The 17,688-nt window shown below is 37.1% G+C and overlaps 1 protein-coding gene across 7 annotated transcripts in view; it reads left to right on the plus strand.

Moving 5' to 3' along the window:
* LOC106868328 (uncharacterized) overlaps window positions 1-16,095 on the plus strand; it is a 20,299-nt gene extending 4,204 nt beyond the window's left edge. For 2 of the 7 annotated variants that reach the window (XM_014913528.3, XM_014913529.3), the window contains exon 2: window positions 12,660-16,095. In XM_014913528.3, coding sequence (XP_014769014.2) covers window positions 13,457-15,787 — 2,331 coding nt within the window. In that variant the 5' untranslated portion in view covers window positions 12,660-13,456 and the 3' untranslated portion in view covers window positions 15,788-16,095. Of the gene's footprint in view, window positions 1-7,617; window positions 9,447-12,659 lie in introns of those variants that run through there. The other 5 variants (XM_089363186.1, XM_014913526.3, XM_014913530.3 and 2 more) reach the window with 5 other exon arrangements.
* The last annotated feature ends 1,593 nt before the right edge of the window (window positions 16,096-17,688 follow it).

Here is a 17,688-nt window from a genome sequence, read left to right on the forward strand (position 1 = left end):
TTATATATATATATATATATATACATATTTATATATGTATATATACATATATATTTATGTGTGTGTGTATATATATATATATATATACATATTTATATATATATGTATATATATATATATATGTGTATGTATATATATGTATATATATATATATATATGTGTGTGTGTATATATGTGTGTGTATATATATGTATGTATATATATATGTATGTATATATATGTATGTATATATATATGTATGTATATATATGTATATGTGTGTATGTATATATATATTTATTTATTTATGTGTTTCAGCCAAGTGGCTGCGGTCATGCTGGTGCACCACCGTGAATATGTATGTATGTAATATATATATGTGTGTGTGTATGTATGTATGTATAGGTATATATATATATATTATACATGTATCTAAATGTATGTATAATACCATTTCAGTTGATACACATGTCTGTGTTTATACGTATATAAATGTGTGTGTATTAGAAGAGGTTTTGCTTGGATGTTCCTCTTCCTGTTTCCTTATCTCCCTTTTCTCTCCAATAGTTTGTCTAAGTATTTTTCATCGTTTTTGCCCCTCCCATCACTCAATTTATTCCTCTGCTACTTCCGTCCTATTTCCCTCCCAGTTTCTCTAAGCTAACTCCTGTTTCAGTCTCTTTCTTCCGTTATGCCTTTTCTTTCTCAGTCTCACCTACTGAATCCATCTGACACCACCATCAGCAATCTTTATATTTCTGTTCCAGCTTCCTGATTGCTTACTCTCCTTTATAAATTTTTTTGATTTCATCACAAGCGATAAATTCCTCCATTTCTGGCTATCTATCTCTCCCTTCCTCTTTCTCTTTCTGCCTCTCTCTCTCTCTCTTTGTTGTGTATGTTTATATTTCTTTTGTCTGGCCAAGTTAGGCTTCGGGAGAGCATGTTATACATGCTTGCAGCACACACAAACACACATGCACATATGCAAATGAATTTAGTGAAACTTAAAGACACATTATTCCTCTCTATAGTTATATGTGTTTATGATAAGGAACAAAGGAGAGGAGACAACAAAAATTTTTTTATACATAGAAATCCAGTTATACAATTTCAGAACATTCACAATTGCAGAACATTCTCAACTAAAGAACTTGATTTTAAAAGCATGAATTAAGAAACAGAATAGATATTATTTTATTCACTATTTTCTTACAATGGGTTTCAACTCGGGGCTCTTCAGAGGAAGCACATTGGTCAAATTGTATGGAAATGATGAATAAATTTATATATTTGTTAGGATGACAGCTGGTCAGTGTTATTTGGCTATGTTATTTTATGGGCTTATATCTTTTTAAGGAACTAAATCCCAGTAGAAACCAAAGACTTTCGGACATTCTGTTTATCAAATTGTAACATAAAGGACTGTTAGCATACTGGGCAAAATGCTTTGTGACAGTTTGTCTGTCCTTACTTTCTGAGTTCAAATTCTGACAAGGTCAACGTTGCCTTTCATCCTTTTGGGGTCAATGAAATCAGTACCAATTGAAGACTGGGGTCAATGTAATTGACTCATCCCGTCCCCTGAAATTTCTGGTCTTGTGCCAAAATCTGAAACCTATATTGTGTAACATAAGTGGCAGAGATTGCGGATTTGGTTGAGCATCATGTACAATTTCCATAGCATTTAATTTTGTCATTTTATATGATTTGAGTTGGTTAGGGTAAGCCAATCATATATACTTACTTTCCAAGTATATATTCTTTTACTTGTTTTAGTCATTTGCTTGTGGCCATGCTAGAGCACCACCTTTACTCGAATAAATCGACCCCAGGACTTATTCTTTGTAAGCCTAGTACTTATTCTATCAGTTTCTTTTGCTGAACCGCCAAGTTATGGTGACATAAGCACACCAACATTGGTTGTCAAGCAATGGTAGGGGGGACAAACACAGACATACAAACACACACACACACATACACATCTATATAACAGCAAATCCACTCATAAGGCTTTGGTCAGCCCGAGGCTATAGTAGAAGACACCTGCCCAAGGTATCATGTAGTGGGACTGAACCTGGAACCATGTGGTTGGAAAGCAAGCTTCTTACTACCTAAGCCACTCCTGTGCCTATATGTCTAAATATGCAGGCTGTTTTCACCAAGTGCAATAACATCATTGTTGGTTTCTTTATACTTATCTTTAATAAGTGTTGTTGAGCCCTAGGTCAACCTTGATTCAGCAGAGTTAGAGTCAAAGAAATTCCAGCTATGACCACCTCCACTTTTTAGGAATGTCTTGGATTGTATTATCTCATGTGTTCTTTATTTAAGTGCAATTATAGAATTTAGTTATATTCTTTTACTCGATCAAACAACTGCAGTGAGAGTCTCTCAATTCTGAATCAGATTTTATATGGGTTACTTATTTCTGTCTTCCATGGGTTACTTATTTATTTCTTACATGGGTTACTTATTGTCTGAGCTGTGCCCTGCAGAGGCCATATTTACTTCATTCGTTTCTTCCTTTTGTCAATAAATTCTGTATGTCTTTAAGAAAACCTAATTCAATAATTCATATGGTCAAATATGTATAACTATTGTGTAATGATATGGAATGAAAACCATTTTGAAACTATAAACAAACACATTGTATATTTGTTTTTAACTTCAGATTTTTTTATTGTGTTTATTTTGTTGTCCTTTGTCTGAATGGACTAAACAACAGGAAGAGACACATGGGATGGAGAGTCGCTGAAAAGGTCACAGGACGTGTGACGAAAGATTTTCAGACAAAGGACAATAAAATAAGAACAATGATAATCTGAAGTGAAGAACGTTTATATATTGGATGAAAAGAGAAGAAAAAATTATTATCCTGAAATATAACATTTTGAAACTTTTAACAGAAATTAGTTTTCTGTTAAACACACTGTAAAATTTCAATTTTTTTCCCAGCTGTTTCATATCTTTTCCTCCCACCTAAAATGCATTGAGTTAATTCTCACAGTAATGGTTTTTATTAGATGGATGATATCCTTCCAACTGGTGATCATTTCAGGATGAAGTAGGGATTGAAACTTTACTAATAAATTGAACTGGAGTAAACAGAGTTATGTACCTTGATCAAAATCATTACACTGTGTCTGAAGTGAATAGTGCATTTTTACCTGATATACAGTCATCTGTCTCATTAATGTTGATACATATAAATAAATGTATACTAAAAAAGAAAAAAAAAACCCTGTTACGGTGGTACAGGTATCTTGCTGAGTTTAAATTTTAGATTTTAAAAATATACTTTTCATGGTTTAGTCTGGATTCTTGAACTGTGCCCACGACTTGCACAGATCCTCTGAGATGAATGAAGTTCATGTTATGGATGTCCATAACATGAACATGATGAGGTTCAGGAGGGACTTTACCTATCCTTGTTCGCACCTGGGTCATCCCATTCCTGGGTCATCCCATTCCTGGGTCATCCCATTCCTGGGTCATCCCATTCCTGGGTCATCCCATTCCTGGGTCATCCCATTCCTGGGTCATCCCATAATATGTAATGCGTTTTTTTTATATTTCTTTTATTTTTCAAAATTAAGATAAGCAAAGTCCTTTTTGAATCTAAAATATACTCTCCCTCATTATCTACAATGCCCTTCCATCTATCTGGTAGACTTGCAAGGCCCCTCTTCCAAAATTCACTTGTCCATGAAGAAAAATTCTCCTGTAGTACTATTCTGACTTTGTCTACAGAATTCATATTTTTTTCTGTCCAAATGATTTAGAAGACTTCGCGATAAATGATAATCAGATGAGGCAGTGTCCAGTGAATATGGTGGGTGGGGCATCGTTTCCCCTTCAAACTGCTCCAGCCTTTGGAATGTCATCCTTGCTGTATGTGTCCGAGACTTATCCTGATGGAAGAACACTTTCGTTTTGAAGGTGAAAGTCCTCCAGCAGAAAGGCATCAGACTGTCAACAAAGCTCAATGTCTACAAAGCAGTAGTTGTTCTACACTACTTCTCCCTGGATGTGAAACATGGACCCCACACCACCAGCATACCAAACAGCTGGAACAGTTTCACACAAGGACACTGCGCAGGAACATGGGCATTTGCTGGTAGGACAGAGTGACAAACAAAGAAGTGCTGAATAGAGCTGGTTTGATCCATATCTATAAAATAGTATATGAATTAACCCTTTTGTATCTCTGTTGAAATACACTCTTTATATTACAATTTCCAAAAATGATAAAGAATATGGTAAAATAACTTTGTTGTTATTAAGCTGATATTTGGAATATAAATTAACATTCGGTTTTAATGGGAAATTTACATTTAGATCACTTTAAAACAGGAAGTTTGTAGCATAGAACCAGGGGAAATGTCAGACAGGTTGATAGCAACAGAATTAAAGATGCTTTTGCTGATAGGGTTGAGCAATGTGCATGGATTTTTCATGTCAAGTGAAAATTCAAAAAATATTCTGCAAGTAGCCAAAAAGTGATTTAGAAAATTTGAGGGAAAAAGTTTTTAAAATTCATTTTGTTATTTCAAGAATAATTTGATGAAATTATATTTCAAAACACATATCTAATGTCATTAAATTAAAATATTTTGCTTAGATTAAGCTCAGTGTTTTAGGAAAGATTGAAACCATTAATGGCTTTTATTTTATATGTTTATATTTAAATTCTTGTATGATATTTACATCACATACTGAGAAGGGCATAATTTAGGACAGCAATTCTCAACTTTTTGAATATCTGGGCCAGATCCAAAACCTGGATATCTTTAGGGGCCTACACCAAAAAAAAAAAAAAAAAAAATACAAGTCAAAGGAAAATTTGTTATATTTATAGAAGGAAGAATGTGGAGGGCTGCTAGAAGAATGCCTGAGGGCTGCATGCATCGCTGGGAGTCGCAGTTGAGAACCACTGGTTTAGGATAATCTCTTGTGAAATAAGTAAAATACACCAGCCACAACAACATGCTACATTCTATGAGAGAGAGCTACTATTTAGTTGCTCAACCTGTTAGATATAACAACCAAATGAATCTTCCTCAATTCACACTCTCTTGTCCTAAAGAAATTTATGTTGGACATATAAATAAATACAGATGGTCACAGCTGAAGTGTCTTTGGACATAGATCTGCAGACCTAGGGCTAATCAACGAACAATCATTCTGTATGGAAGCCATACTGTAGACAGCTATGCTTGTCATCCATTTCAGCTGTGAAATAGGAGTCATTAATAAATATAGTGACTTGTATTTCATCCACTACAGATATTTCCTATAAAACTGACATTGTACAGTGATTGATGGCTGCCATTCATATTTAATGTCTTTAGATTGAATGATAAATTCTTGCAAGGTAAAACCATTCATGGTCACAGAAATAGTTGTCTCTCATCATCATCATCATCGTTTAACGTCCGCTTTCCATGCTAGCATGGGTTGGACGATTTGACTGAGGACTGTTGAACCAGATGGCTACACCAGGCTCCAATCTGATTTGGCAGGGTTTCTACAGCTGGATGCCCTTCCTAATGCCAATATAGAAATTCAGACATGGTTGTGTGGTTAATCAAACAATTTCAAGTTTGTCTCTTTGCACAGCATGGGCTGACCAATGGTTTGTGGTTGGATTTGGTAGAATGAAATTGCAGAAAGTCTGTGTGTGCATGTGCATGCAGATGCGTGTAAATGTTGCTATTCCATGCTTGTTACAGCTTGAGAGAAATGGTAATGATGTTAACATTGCTTGTTGACATTCTAACTGGTTGCTCTGCATTTCTGAAGACCAGTGTAATTTAAACAATAAAGGAATCCCTTTACATGGATAAAGATACATCAAATATCATATACAGGCCTTGATTCCTGAGATTATCTCCCTTTTTCATCTGAAGTTCATTACAGTTGCCGCTACGTATTTGTTTCTTCTTGTGAAGGGAAGATATTTTTAATAAATCAAGAATTTATTTGGTATGGTATTTAATATAACCATTCATCTTTATTGTATATCTAATATATACATAATACACACACACACGTTTATATATATTTTTGCTTTGGCAAGCCTATATATGCTACCTCACCCATATTCTTGAATCCCATCTCATCTACCTGTTGCTCGTCTCCTCCATCCACCCATTTCTCATTCACTTCACTCTTCCCTCCATCTCTGCTGTTCACATATTTATGAATGGTACATCGTCTACCATACCAGCATTCAATCCTCTCATCTCTCTAACTTACTCCTCTATCACTGGATCTATACATAGATCTATATATATATATATCTATATACATAGATCTATATATCTATATCTATATACATAGATCTATATATACATAGGCCTAGTGATAGGTCTGTGTCATCTGCATCAAACTGTCTGTACTTATACACAATAGGACTACGTTTTAAAGCATATTCATTGATACAATGCAAGACAATACAAATCAATGCCCGGGGTTAACACAGGTGACGGACACTGATAGTATATACGGATATTTTATCCCTTAGTCAGTTACTACAACCAGTAACTCTCTCTCTCTTTCTCTCTCTCTCTATATATATATGTGTGCGCAGGAGTGGCTTTGTGGTAAGTAGCATGGTTGCGAGTTCAGTTCCACTGAGTGGCTGCTTGGGCAAGTGTCTTCTACTATAGCCTTGGGCCGACCAAAGCCTTGTGAATGGATTTGGTAGAAGGAAACTGAAAGAAGCCTGTTGTATAAGGGCATCCAGCTGTAGAAACTCTGTCACATCAGATTGGAGCCTGGTGCAGCCATCTGGTTCGCCAGTCCTCAGTCAAATCGTCCAACCCATGCTAGCATGGAAAGCAGACATTAAACGATGATGATGATGATGATATATATATATATGTGTGTGTCTGTGTGTGTTCCCTCACAACATAACTTGACAACTAATGCAGGTGTGTTTATGTTCCCATAACTTGGCAGTTTGGCAAAAGAGACTGATAGAATATGTACTAGGTTTACAAAGAATAAGTCCTGGGGTCGATTTGCTTGACTAAAGGCGGTGCTCCAGCATGGCCGTAGTCAAATGACTGAAACAAGTAAAAGAGTAAAAGAATATATTTACTGGTGTGACTCAGGATGGCAGTGGAGCACTTTTTACCACTGTACAATATTCCCAGTGTATCTAAAGATGTAGATACAGTAATACCTCACTTTACAAGGATCCCTGTTTTATGAGTTTTATTTTACAAGCACAATATTCAGATTTTGAATAAAGTGCAAAAGTTTCTTTCTACTACTATAACAAATACTTCTGTGTGTTATCGAGAAATTTATAAAACAAAAAGAGCTTCTTCTAAGCAAACAACTCTAGGCTTGCTTTTAAAAAAAGAAATCTGCAAGTCCGTCTACGGGTGCTTGTGAATCGGCGATCACGTCTACAAGTGATTGTGTACGCGAGTCTAGTGCGAGCGAAAGTGATTCAGAAAACGATTATAATAATTACGGAGATGTACTTGCATCGCAAGTGACTTGATCTGAAATCGTGTGCTGAAACAAAAACAATTACAGCGTGGAAGATGTTTATAAGCCATTTAAAAACACAAAAAACCGTTAGATTCATTTCAACATTTAAATTTAATTTGTGTCAAAATATTTTCGTCTCTTTGAAACCCCCCGACCTGTTCAATTAATCTTGACATTCTCTTTACTTTACATAAAATATTCTTCACATTCTACTGTTGTTTTACTATCATTTATTTACGAGTATTATAAATTTTATGGGTAAAATATTTTTCTGGGAACGAATTACGATTTATAACATTGCTACTATGGGGAATTATTGCTCTGCTTTACGAGTTTTCACTTCACGAGCGGGCGGTGTCCGGGAACAATTAACTCGTATACCGAGGCATTATTGTATATATATATATACACCCACACACACACAATATAAATATATGTGAGGCATTTCCTCCTCCATATTCTTACGAGGCAGGCTTTGGGCCAACAGGTTTTGGGATTTGATGATACGCCATAAAGCTAAACCCTTTATGGACGGGAAACCCAAGGTAATCCCATAAACCGGCCTTCCCCATTTTATATACGTACATGTATCACACTGTCGTTTGGACGAAATAGTAGTCACTTTCCATTTGCAACGTTTTCTCTCCAGTCAAGATATTTTGCTGTCGGGAAATTAACAAGTGTTATTTCAGGAAATAAGGAAATCCAAAGGCCCAGTATTTGCATAATACATTATATCATCTGATGGAGAGGGGGAGGACTTTCGGAAGACGAACGAGCTGGTGACTTCCTGTAGAGTCCCAGTCTAACTTTTATGACAACATGCACACACGTTCGTAGATGTATGAAGCTATACGTTTGTGCATCGTCGGTGTTGCTGTTGAAAATCTGCAGTGATTTTTCCCTTCGTGTGTTGACAGAAAAACATTACTGGAACTGTAAAAATTGACACACAGACAGACAGAAGTAAAAGTAGGAGGGATGTGGATTTTTAAGATGGGAAAGTGAAAAAAAAATATTACATCCTTTAGTGTGGATGGCGAAAGAAAAAGTGAGTGTGTTTGTGAGAGATAGAGAGGGGGCGAGGAAAGAGAGACAGAACAGGAGAGGGAGAAAGAGAGAGAGCTCGTATTCGCACCCATTACCAATTCCACTCGGCACTAAGTGTACGTAATTCCGAAGTGTCTTTGACAGAACTGAAAGAAAGACAAGCAATCAATGGGGACGGCGTGGGCTGGACGGACACTTTAGCTAAGGCCTCTTCGATCCTGACTTGCTTTCGTGGGATGGGGTAGAAAAAAAAGAACAATTCGAGTGCTGTGAAGTGGGGTGAGGGCAGTCATAGGGTAAGTTGGAAAAAAAAAATAGTTTCTGTTATAATTGTTTTACGCCCAGGTAAGCCGTGGTCAGTTATTTCGACTGTCATCATCTCCCACCTTTTTTGCTTTATTTTATTTCAGACACCATAATGCATAGGGACTCCAGTGCTTCCTCCCATTAACAGAAAAGAAGAGAGAGAGAGAAAGAAAAAAAACAAAAAAAACATTGTAGGTTGATGTTTGTGCGAGATTTAGCTGCTATGTCTAGCAATTCAAATGACCTCATAGAGGCCCCCTTCGTTTGGCTCGTGTTTTTTATGTTGACGACAAACGAAAGTGGTCGTCCCACCTCAGCTTGTCTTCGTTCTCACTCACTTCTCTCCTCGTCCTCCTCCTCCTCCCTTCTTCTCCACCCTGTTCACACCTAGTCGCAGGCACCATCAATCTTGGCGGCCGGGCACACGTAACAACAGACGGACGGACAAGCAGTTCTGCAGACAGACGTCTATGTGTCGCATGGCTTTCAGTCGAGGGTGGAGGCCAGTGGGGTTAGTGGGTGGAAGACAGGTTGGATGGATGACAAGAGCGGGTAAGATTAACTCTTGCACCTCCACGACGTCTGTCTGTTTATATATGAAGGTGTGTCCCTTTCAGACATCCGTGTTTCTGTGTACATATATTGATGTATATAATGTGTGTGTGTAGGTTTAATGGATATTATATTGAATGTGTGTGTGTGTGATGTAATGTATGCGATAAGATAGGTAATTCATTGCAATCACCTTAGAATTTCATATATATATATATATATATATATCTGTGTGTGTATGTATACACAAATATACATGTAATATGCATATGTTTATACGTGTACATGTGCATATTGTTTGTATGTTTATGTATGTGCGTCATATATATATATATATATGCGTGTGTGTGTGTGTATTTTCTCATTATATTTATACATACGTTTATGTGCCTGTATTTGTCTGCATCTGTAATGTAATACATCAGTTGTAGTTAGGTATTAAAAAAAATATATATATTTTTGCCAACATCAGCAAATTAACGCGAGTGTGTAAGTGTATGCATGTTTGTTTACAACTTTGTTTTACAGTTTGTTCCCCTGAAAAAGGCTGTTCATATATTTGCATTTATATCCATCATTCTGTCTGCCTGTATATATGTATGTGCATCTTTCGGAAGACCCTGTTTAAAATGTCAAAAATCTCTTGCCATGTTACTCGAAAATTATCCATTTTACGAACTTTCTTGTAATATATGTCAACACAGACAAACAATAGTTTTTCCTCTTTACTTTCTAGAATGTGTAATGTTTATCTTTGTTTTTAACTGTGTTGAGTGTTTTCTCAGTATTAAGCCGACTTGATTTTAAATTCTCTTAAATTTTGGAGCACTAACCATGATGTTCACACACACAACTATATATATATCAATTGGGTTCCCTTCAAGAATGTGACTAACAAATCCAGTTTCAGTGTATATCTTTCATTTTAACGAAACACTTTTTGGAAGAAGATACATGCTTTTTACATGTACCCTGCTTCTGTTATATGGCTTTGATTTTTATAGTTACATATTTTGCGACTGACATACATGTATATATAAAATAGAAAAGAGACTTTGGTGTGTTAGTAAGTTTGGTTGGTACATGTTGTAAAACGTCTAATCTTAAGTTATCATCATCATTATTATTTTATGCTTCTTTTTCCATGCTTACATGAGTTGGATTATTCTTCTCCCACTCAGCCTCACGCTTGTTTTTAGTCCTTTGTCATCTGTTTTGTAAAGTTTATATTCCTGCGATCAGTCTTTACCACTTCTTTCCATGTTTTCCTTGATCTTTCTCTTCTGCAGATTCCTTCCACTTTGATCGTTTGGCATTTCTTTACCCGTCTGTCATCCTTTATATGTGTCACCTGTCCATACTAGCATAATCTTCTCTCTTGCACTCTACAGCTGATTCCTGTTATAACCAGGCTTTCTGTTAGATCATATCTGCTCCATCATTTTCCCACACAAACGTTACACATCCAATGGAGCTTACTTGTCTCATTTCTTTCTAGCCTTTGCACATCTACTTCATCCAAGACCCACATTTCACTACTGAGTATTGCATAGTCTGTCCTTACTTAGGGAGAGAATCCTTCTGGTGATAGAAGAGATAATAGCCTCCTGAACTTTTCCACTACTTTCTTTCTCTGGTTACCATGCTTTTGGAATATCAAAACTCGATCTCTATTGCTAATTAGTTCATCTAGGTAACGGACTATCAGTCACTATGAGAGATCTTTCTGAGCATTTGAAAGGATTTATTTCATGGTGCTTCTACTATTAATTATGCTTGTGTGTCTGCTACATACGAAGTCCCTCTTCTCTGTCAGTGTACTTGTTATGTGCATCCATAGTTCACATTCTTACCTATAACTTTACTGCACATTGCATAAATCCAGTTCTTTTAATCCTCCTGATTCTATGCTCTGCTTTATGTTCACATCTTTTCCTCAATTCTTTTACATACTTGGCTCTCAGAACAAGTTCTTTAGAATATATAAAAATTCCCACAGGCAGCCAGTCTTGAACTCTTCAGTTATGGCTTGGAGGACTATAATGAATAGTGGGGGATATTTATCTGAACTCATTGCTAACTTTCACTTTCCTGACAGTACCCCTATTCCCCGTGCATAGCTTGCATGTCTCTTACAAGTCATTCATCTACACTCAGTTTTCTTAAGAACTACCAGACATAGTGTGGAACTCTGTCAAAGATCTTCTCCAGGTCAATGAATACTCAGTGTAGTGGTTTACTCTTAGCTAAGAACTCTCTTGTCGATGCAGTTTGGCACAAATCCAACCTGCATCTTATCGTAGTTAATTTCCGTCTTATTTTAAGTCTTTCTGCAACTTTCTTAACTTCATTCTTCAGTTTGATGTCTCTGTTGTTGCTTCTTTGTAAAGCTCTCTGCTTTTCTAGAAAAACAGAATCATTGAGTTTCTCTGCACAAACTATCAATAATAAAAGCATAAAAGTAGGAAATCCTCTTGCTACTCCAAATAATTCCCTAAAGTTAGACACAGCTTTAATTTTACAAATCCTTAAGTATGTAAACTTATATTAAACAACTGTTTTTTTTTTAAGGCTCAAACCATCTTGTTTTATGTGTCTTTAAAAACTTTGTCTCTAAAAAGCATTCATTAATAGTTTCAAATTTGAAGAGGTTCCCAGATTGCTGTATATGTTTATTCAATCCATAAAAAATAGCAGCTAAATCTCTCATAAAGCATGCCTTACTGTCTTAAAACAGGAAGACCTAAGCAACAAGTACAAACTAGTTAGAAAATACATCACTGAGGTAAATAGGTAAATTACTCAAGAGGAAATAATTTGTTATTTTGTCTCCTATGTTGACAGCACCAGCTCTTCACTAGTATCCACCAATTAACTCTCACTGTTGTACCCAGGAGATGTACACAAACAATTCTTCATGTGCCTTCATATGTAAGGAATCTCTTCTATCACCTGGTTTTCTACCTTATGTCTCTCCCTAAACCACATCTGTTAGTTATTGCTGTGTTTGAAAGATCTTAGGAGGTGGTCATCTATTATCTTCAGGTGTTTTAATGTTTCATAGTTCATCATTGGGTCCCATCTATTAGTAGATCACCAGGGTTTCTACCAAGTCAAAAAAAAAAAAAAAAAAATTATGATGACCGAAGAAACTTTCTTGGTACCATTGTGTTGTGTTTAAAGACAAGACACATAAATTTTTTCTATATAATCCTTAACTTTTTACCTATCTCATTGTTTTCCTTTTCTGTTCTTTTTGACAGTGTTAGAACCGTGCCTCCAGCCCATCGGGGCTTCTTCGTTTTGCTGAAGCGGAAGAGAACCAAGGACAAAAACCATGTTGTCACTCATATGTGATGGTCAGCAAACAACCAAGTGATGTACATCTGGCCATTTCGTCAGTCCGACCATCGACTGTCTGCCTTCGTATTAAGTCAACCAGAACTGACCTCATCAGTCACGTCTGAAACTGCTGAAGTAACATCTTACTTCTTGTGAGACTTCTTACGAAAAATAATGGACACCATTCAGAGGAACTAGTGAACATCTTAGTGAAAGCATCACAGTCATTGTTATTGTTGCTATTAGTACAATAACCATTATTATTATTATTATTATTACTTGATTTTGCTATGAAAGTTTTTGTCTGAGAACTGGTTGACCCATTTTGTGGTATTCAAATAGTGAGTGTGAAACGGGACAATTCTTCTGCCAAAAACCCATCCTGCATGACACATGTGTATGTGATATACCAGTGTTGTTTATTCTGACAACCTTGTCTTTCATATCTGCCTTTGTATTTGAGGGAGTTTATTTATTGAGTAAACTATTTAAAGTGCAACGAACGTTGAAATACATGCACACATTGTAAACATCACTCTCATCATCTATATGTATATAAGGAAACACACATTTATAGACACTCAGTCAAACCTTGCACATATATCATCTTTATATACACACACATACATACATATATATATGTATATATTATATACACAGACAAATATATAAAAGCTCAAGGTTGAGAAAACGTGAAAGAGTGTGAGTGAGTGAAGATATGTATCCGGTGCAAACACCATACACAGCTGCAAGCCAAACTGCCATTTATGACCAACCCCTCTATCAGATGAACCACTTGAAAAACAATGATAAAAGCAGTCTACCTGGTAAATCATTTCAGCAACATTCTAGTTCTCCACCTGTAGAAGGTAACCCAATGGAGACCCCAGAAGCTAGCAGCACAGATTGTGCTGTGGCACAAGAATTTGCAGCTACTGTAGCATCAGAAGATTTCTCAAATGCTTCACAAAATCAGATCCCTATCAATAACAATCAAGATAATCACATGGTCCCTCCAGCCCCTCAACAGCCTATTGAGGATTCCACTTGCATATCTCGTAACGACTCCCTGGCTTTGGATAGCAACAGTAGCCATGCATCCCACGAATCTCCTCAAGCTGCCCAGCTACAGCCACAGCCACACCCTGCTTTTACATCAGTGTCCCCACAACCCCCCATGATTACAACCCCTCGAACTATGCCAGCATCTACCATGATGCTGCCTGGCCACAACCAAACTATATTTGAGTGTGCTTTCTGCAAGAAAGTTTTTACAAAGCAGTTTGCACTCAGAGTTCATGAACAAGTACATCTTGGAGAGAAACCATATTCATGTAATATATGCAACAAAAGCTTTGCCCAACAGATCCATCTACGAAATCACCAGCGTGTACACACTGGAGAGAAACCATTTCAATGCACCATATGCAATAAAGCATTCAGTCAAGCTGGCAATTTAAAGCTGCATCTCCGTATCCATTCTGGAGACAAACCATTCACCTGTGATATATGTTCTAAAGCGTTTTCGCAACGAAACAGCCTCAACGATCACAAACGCTTCCACACTGGTAATATGTTTTTTTGTAAGTTTTGCAAGAGAGCATTCTGCAACCAGTTTTTCCTTGAGAACCATGAAAGATCTCATACCGGTGAAAAACCATTCACTTGTGACTACTGTGGCAAACTGTTTGCTCAGCGAGGGAATTTTCGAACACATCTGAGGATCCACACAGGAGAAAAACCGTTTATCTGCGAAGTATGTGGCAAAGCGTTCTCTCAAAGAAATAGCTTAAATGATCACAATAGATTACATACCGGCAATTTGTTTTTCTGTCAGTATTGTAAGAAAGCTTTCTGCAATCAGTTCTTCTTGAAGATTCATGAGCGCATACACACAGGTGAGTTATTTTACTGTACCTTCTGTAAGAAAGGCTTCTGCAATGAATTCTTTCTTCGAAACCACGAGAGGGTGCACACAGGGGACAAACCCTATGATTGTCAATTTTGTAATAAGACTTTTGCCCAAAGGGGCAACTTAAAAACACATTTAAGAATTCATACTGGGGAGAGGCCGTTCATCTGTGACATCTGTGATAAAGCTTTCTCACAACGAAACAATCTCAATGATCATAAACGGTTACACTCTGGTGATTTGTATTTCTGCAGTTTCTGCAAAAAAGCATTTTGTAATCAATTTTTTCTCAAGACTCACGAGAGGACGCACACAGGTGAGAAACCATTTGAATGTGAATTTTGTCACGAGAAATTTTCTCAGCAAGGCAATCTGAAGACTCATCTACGTACTCATACTGGAGAAAAACCTTTTGCCTGTGGTCAGTGTGGTAAGAATTTTGCACAGAAAGCTAATCTGAATAACCACAAGTGCCCCATGGCATCAGCACTGAATAGAGAAACTGGAGGTGTTAATTCTAATATGGGCGGCAAGAATCACAGGCTCGCTAATAATAATGATGACTGTGGGAATAGAAACTGTGATGGGGAGGTTTTTTCAGGTTCAAAGCAACAACCTCATATTGCTTCACCCCCAGCAACAATGATGAAGGACTCTGGACATGATAAATCTCCAATGTCATATAATTCGTCTCCCCCAGCTACTGCACAGTCACACCATTCCAACAAAATGGCGTCATCATCATCACATGTACAGAAGTCCAGTATGAAGGTCACTGATCGTCTTCTGCAGCAACACAACCACCAACAGAGTATTGTTTCACATCCACATGGAGACTTACCTCAAGTTCTGCCTCATGCTGTACGACCTCAGGTGTCAAACATTTCCCCAACACATGCACCGACATCTCCCTATCTCCACAGCAGCCTGCCTCAGAGTTGGGAGAACAACAATTACGTTTGGTCACGGGGATTCCCCATGCCACCACTACTCACCTCGACTTGGCCCAATATGGCAGGTTCATATTCATGCGGAGTAAAACAAGGCAAACAACTGCCGTGGAATAACTTACAAGCTATGCACGCTCCTTCAAAGAACATTACAAATCAAAATCCAGAAACGAGTGGTATAAAATAGTTGTCTAATATAATGGAAGAAACCTTTCTTCATTCATTTTTTCTTCTTTATTCAATTGGACAGACTTCTTCATTTGTAAGAGTTTGTTTTTTTGTGCGTGTGTGTCTGCTTAACTTGTATATGTCTTCTGCGTGAAATAGCCAGACAGCCAATATTACTCCCTGTTGTTGTTGAATTTTTTTTTTTGATGTCTCCAAATGGTATTAGAACACATGCATACCAACATTAGTACAGTTTAGTACATAATGCTTACAAGTGACCGCATCTTCAATAAAATTCTTCAGTTTCTCTTCAGATTTCTGAGACAATGTTTGTGTTGTTTGTTTTCTTTCACCATTTCCTTTTTTAATAAAGAAGATCCAGTATCTTTTACAGAGAAAATATTAAGCTTCATCCCAGCTTCTGGAACTTTCTTCTTCAGAATCCCCATGAAAATTCATAAATTTTCGATGTTGATAACAATTCAACCATGGGTAATTGACACACATCAAGATGTATTCTCAAACTTTCCACTTCTCATGAGGATTCTAAGATCCTATAATGGAGGCCTTAACTCCCAAATTTTAGTAATTTTTTATGATCCCAAACTTTGTCAAAAGTACGGAATGGAGCTTTATGAAATTTGGTAATTATATTCTATGCATAAGGGCCATAACCCCCATGAAAATTCATATATTTTTGCTGTTGATGAAATTTTAACCATAGATATTAGACACGAATGAAGCAATGTTTCTAAAATTTCATCTTCTTAGAAGTTAGAAAGACCCCTTCATGAGGGACTTAACACCCACAATTTAGTCATTTTATCTAAGCAAAGACGAATACAGTTGTGCTCTTGGAAGCTGTAGGGTCACCTGAGCACAAAAGATGAGCATTATCTGTAATTCGATGGTACAACAGTGTAAGAGTTTGCTTTGAGATATACTTACATTGTGATTTCTGTAATGTGGTGCATAAATTGTCAAGTAAATGAGATGCATCCCTACCTACACTGATTCAGTTGAGTAAAGTTATTTGGTTGCAGACCTCCTTTGAGTCTTTTTATTATCACTGGATCACACATAGTCCCCAGGTGGTAACATTGATTTCAAGGCCTTCCCAGATGAGTGACTGGTTATTCAAAGACATTTGTAGATTGTAAATTTATTCTGTCCAGTTACCTATTGGTATAGTGGTCAGTTGCAAACTCCAGAGGTGACACTTTCATTTCCCCTTAGCCCTCACGTCACACAGTTGTTAATATTTATTTCAGTTGCGTCATGCCCTTCCAATTGCTATAGAACCGTAATGCATCTTACAGCTGTGCCTGTCACCTGTATGGTGAGGAATTCTACACTGGGGGAGTGGTAACGACTTGGGTAGGGTAGCTGACTGCTTATTGTGATCATTCATCTTTTGGTTTCCTGTAGCTTTGTTCTCTTTTACAAACTCAGTGAACATACATATATTTCCTATTTCAAAGAAATTCGAACAATAGATATAATACCCAAGTTAAAAAGATTCTCAACGTGGCTGTGTGGTAAGTAGCTTGCTTACCAACCACATGGTCCCGGGTTCAGTCTCACTGCGTGGCATCTTGGGCAAGTGTCTTCTACTATAGCCTTGGGCCGACCAAAGCCTTGTGAGTGGATTTGGTAGACGGAAACTGAAAGAAGCCCGTCATATATATGTATATATATGTATGTATGTGTGTATGTGTTTGTCCCCCCAACATCGCTTGACAACCGATGCTGGTGTGTTTACGTCCCTGTAACTTAGCGGTTCGGCAAAAGAGACCGATAGAATAAGTACTAGGCTTCCAAAGAATAAGTCCTGGGGTCGATTTGCTCGACTAAAGGTGGTGCTCCAGCATGGCCACAGTCAAAAAGACTGAAACAAGTAAAAGAGTAAAACAGTAATTC

The sequence above is a fragment of the Octopus bimaculoides genome, chromosome 14 (genome assembly GCF_046866305.1).
Source record: "Octopus bimaculoides isolate indiv1 chromosome 14, ASM4686630v1, whole genome shotgun sequence".
In the NCBI taxonomy this organism is placed as follows: domain Eukaryota; kingdom Metazoa; phylum Mollusca; class Cephalopoda; order Octopoda; family Octopodidae; genus Octopus; species Octopus bimaculoides.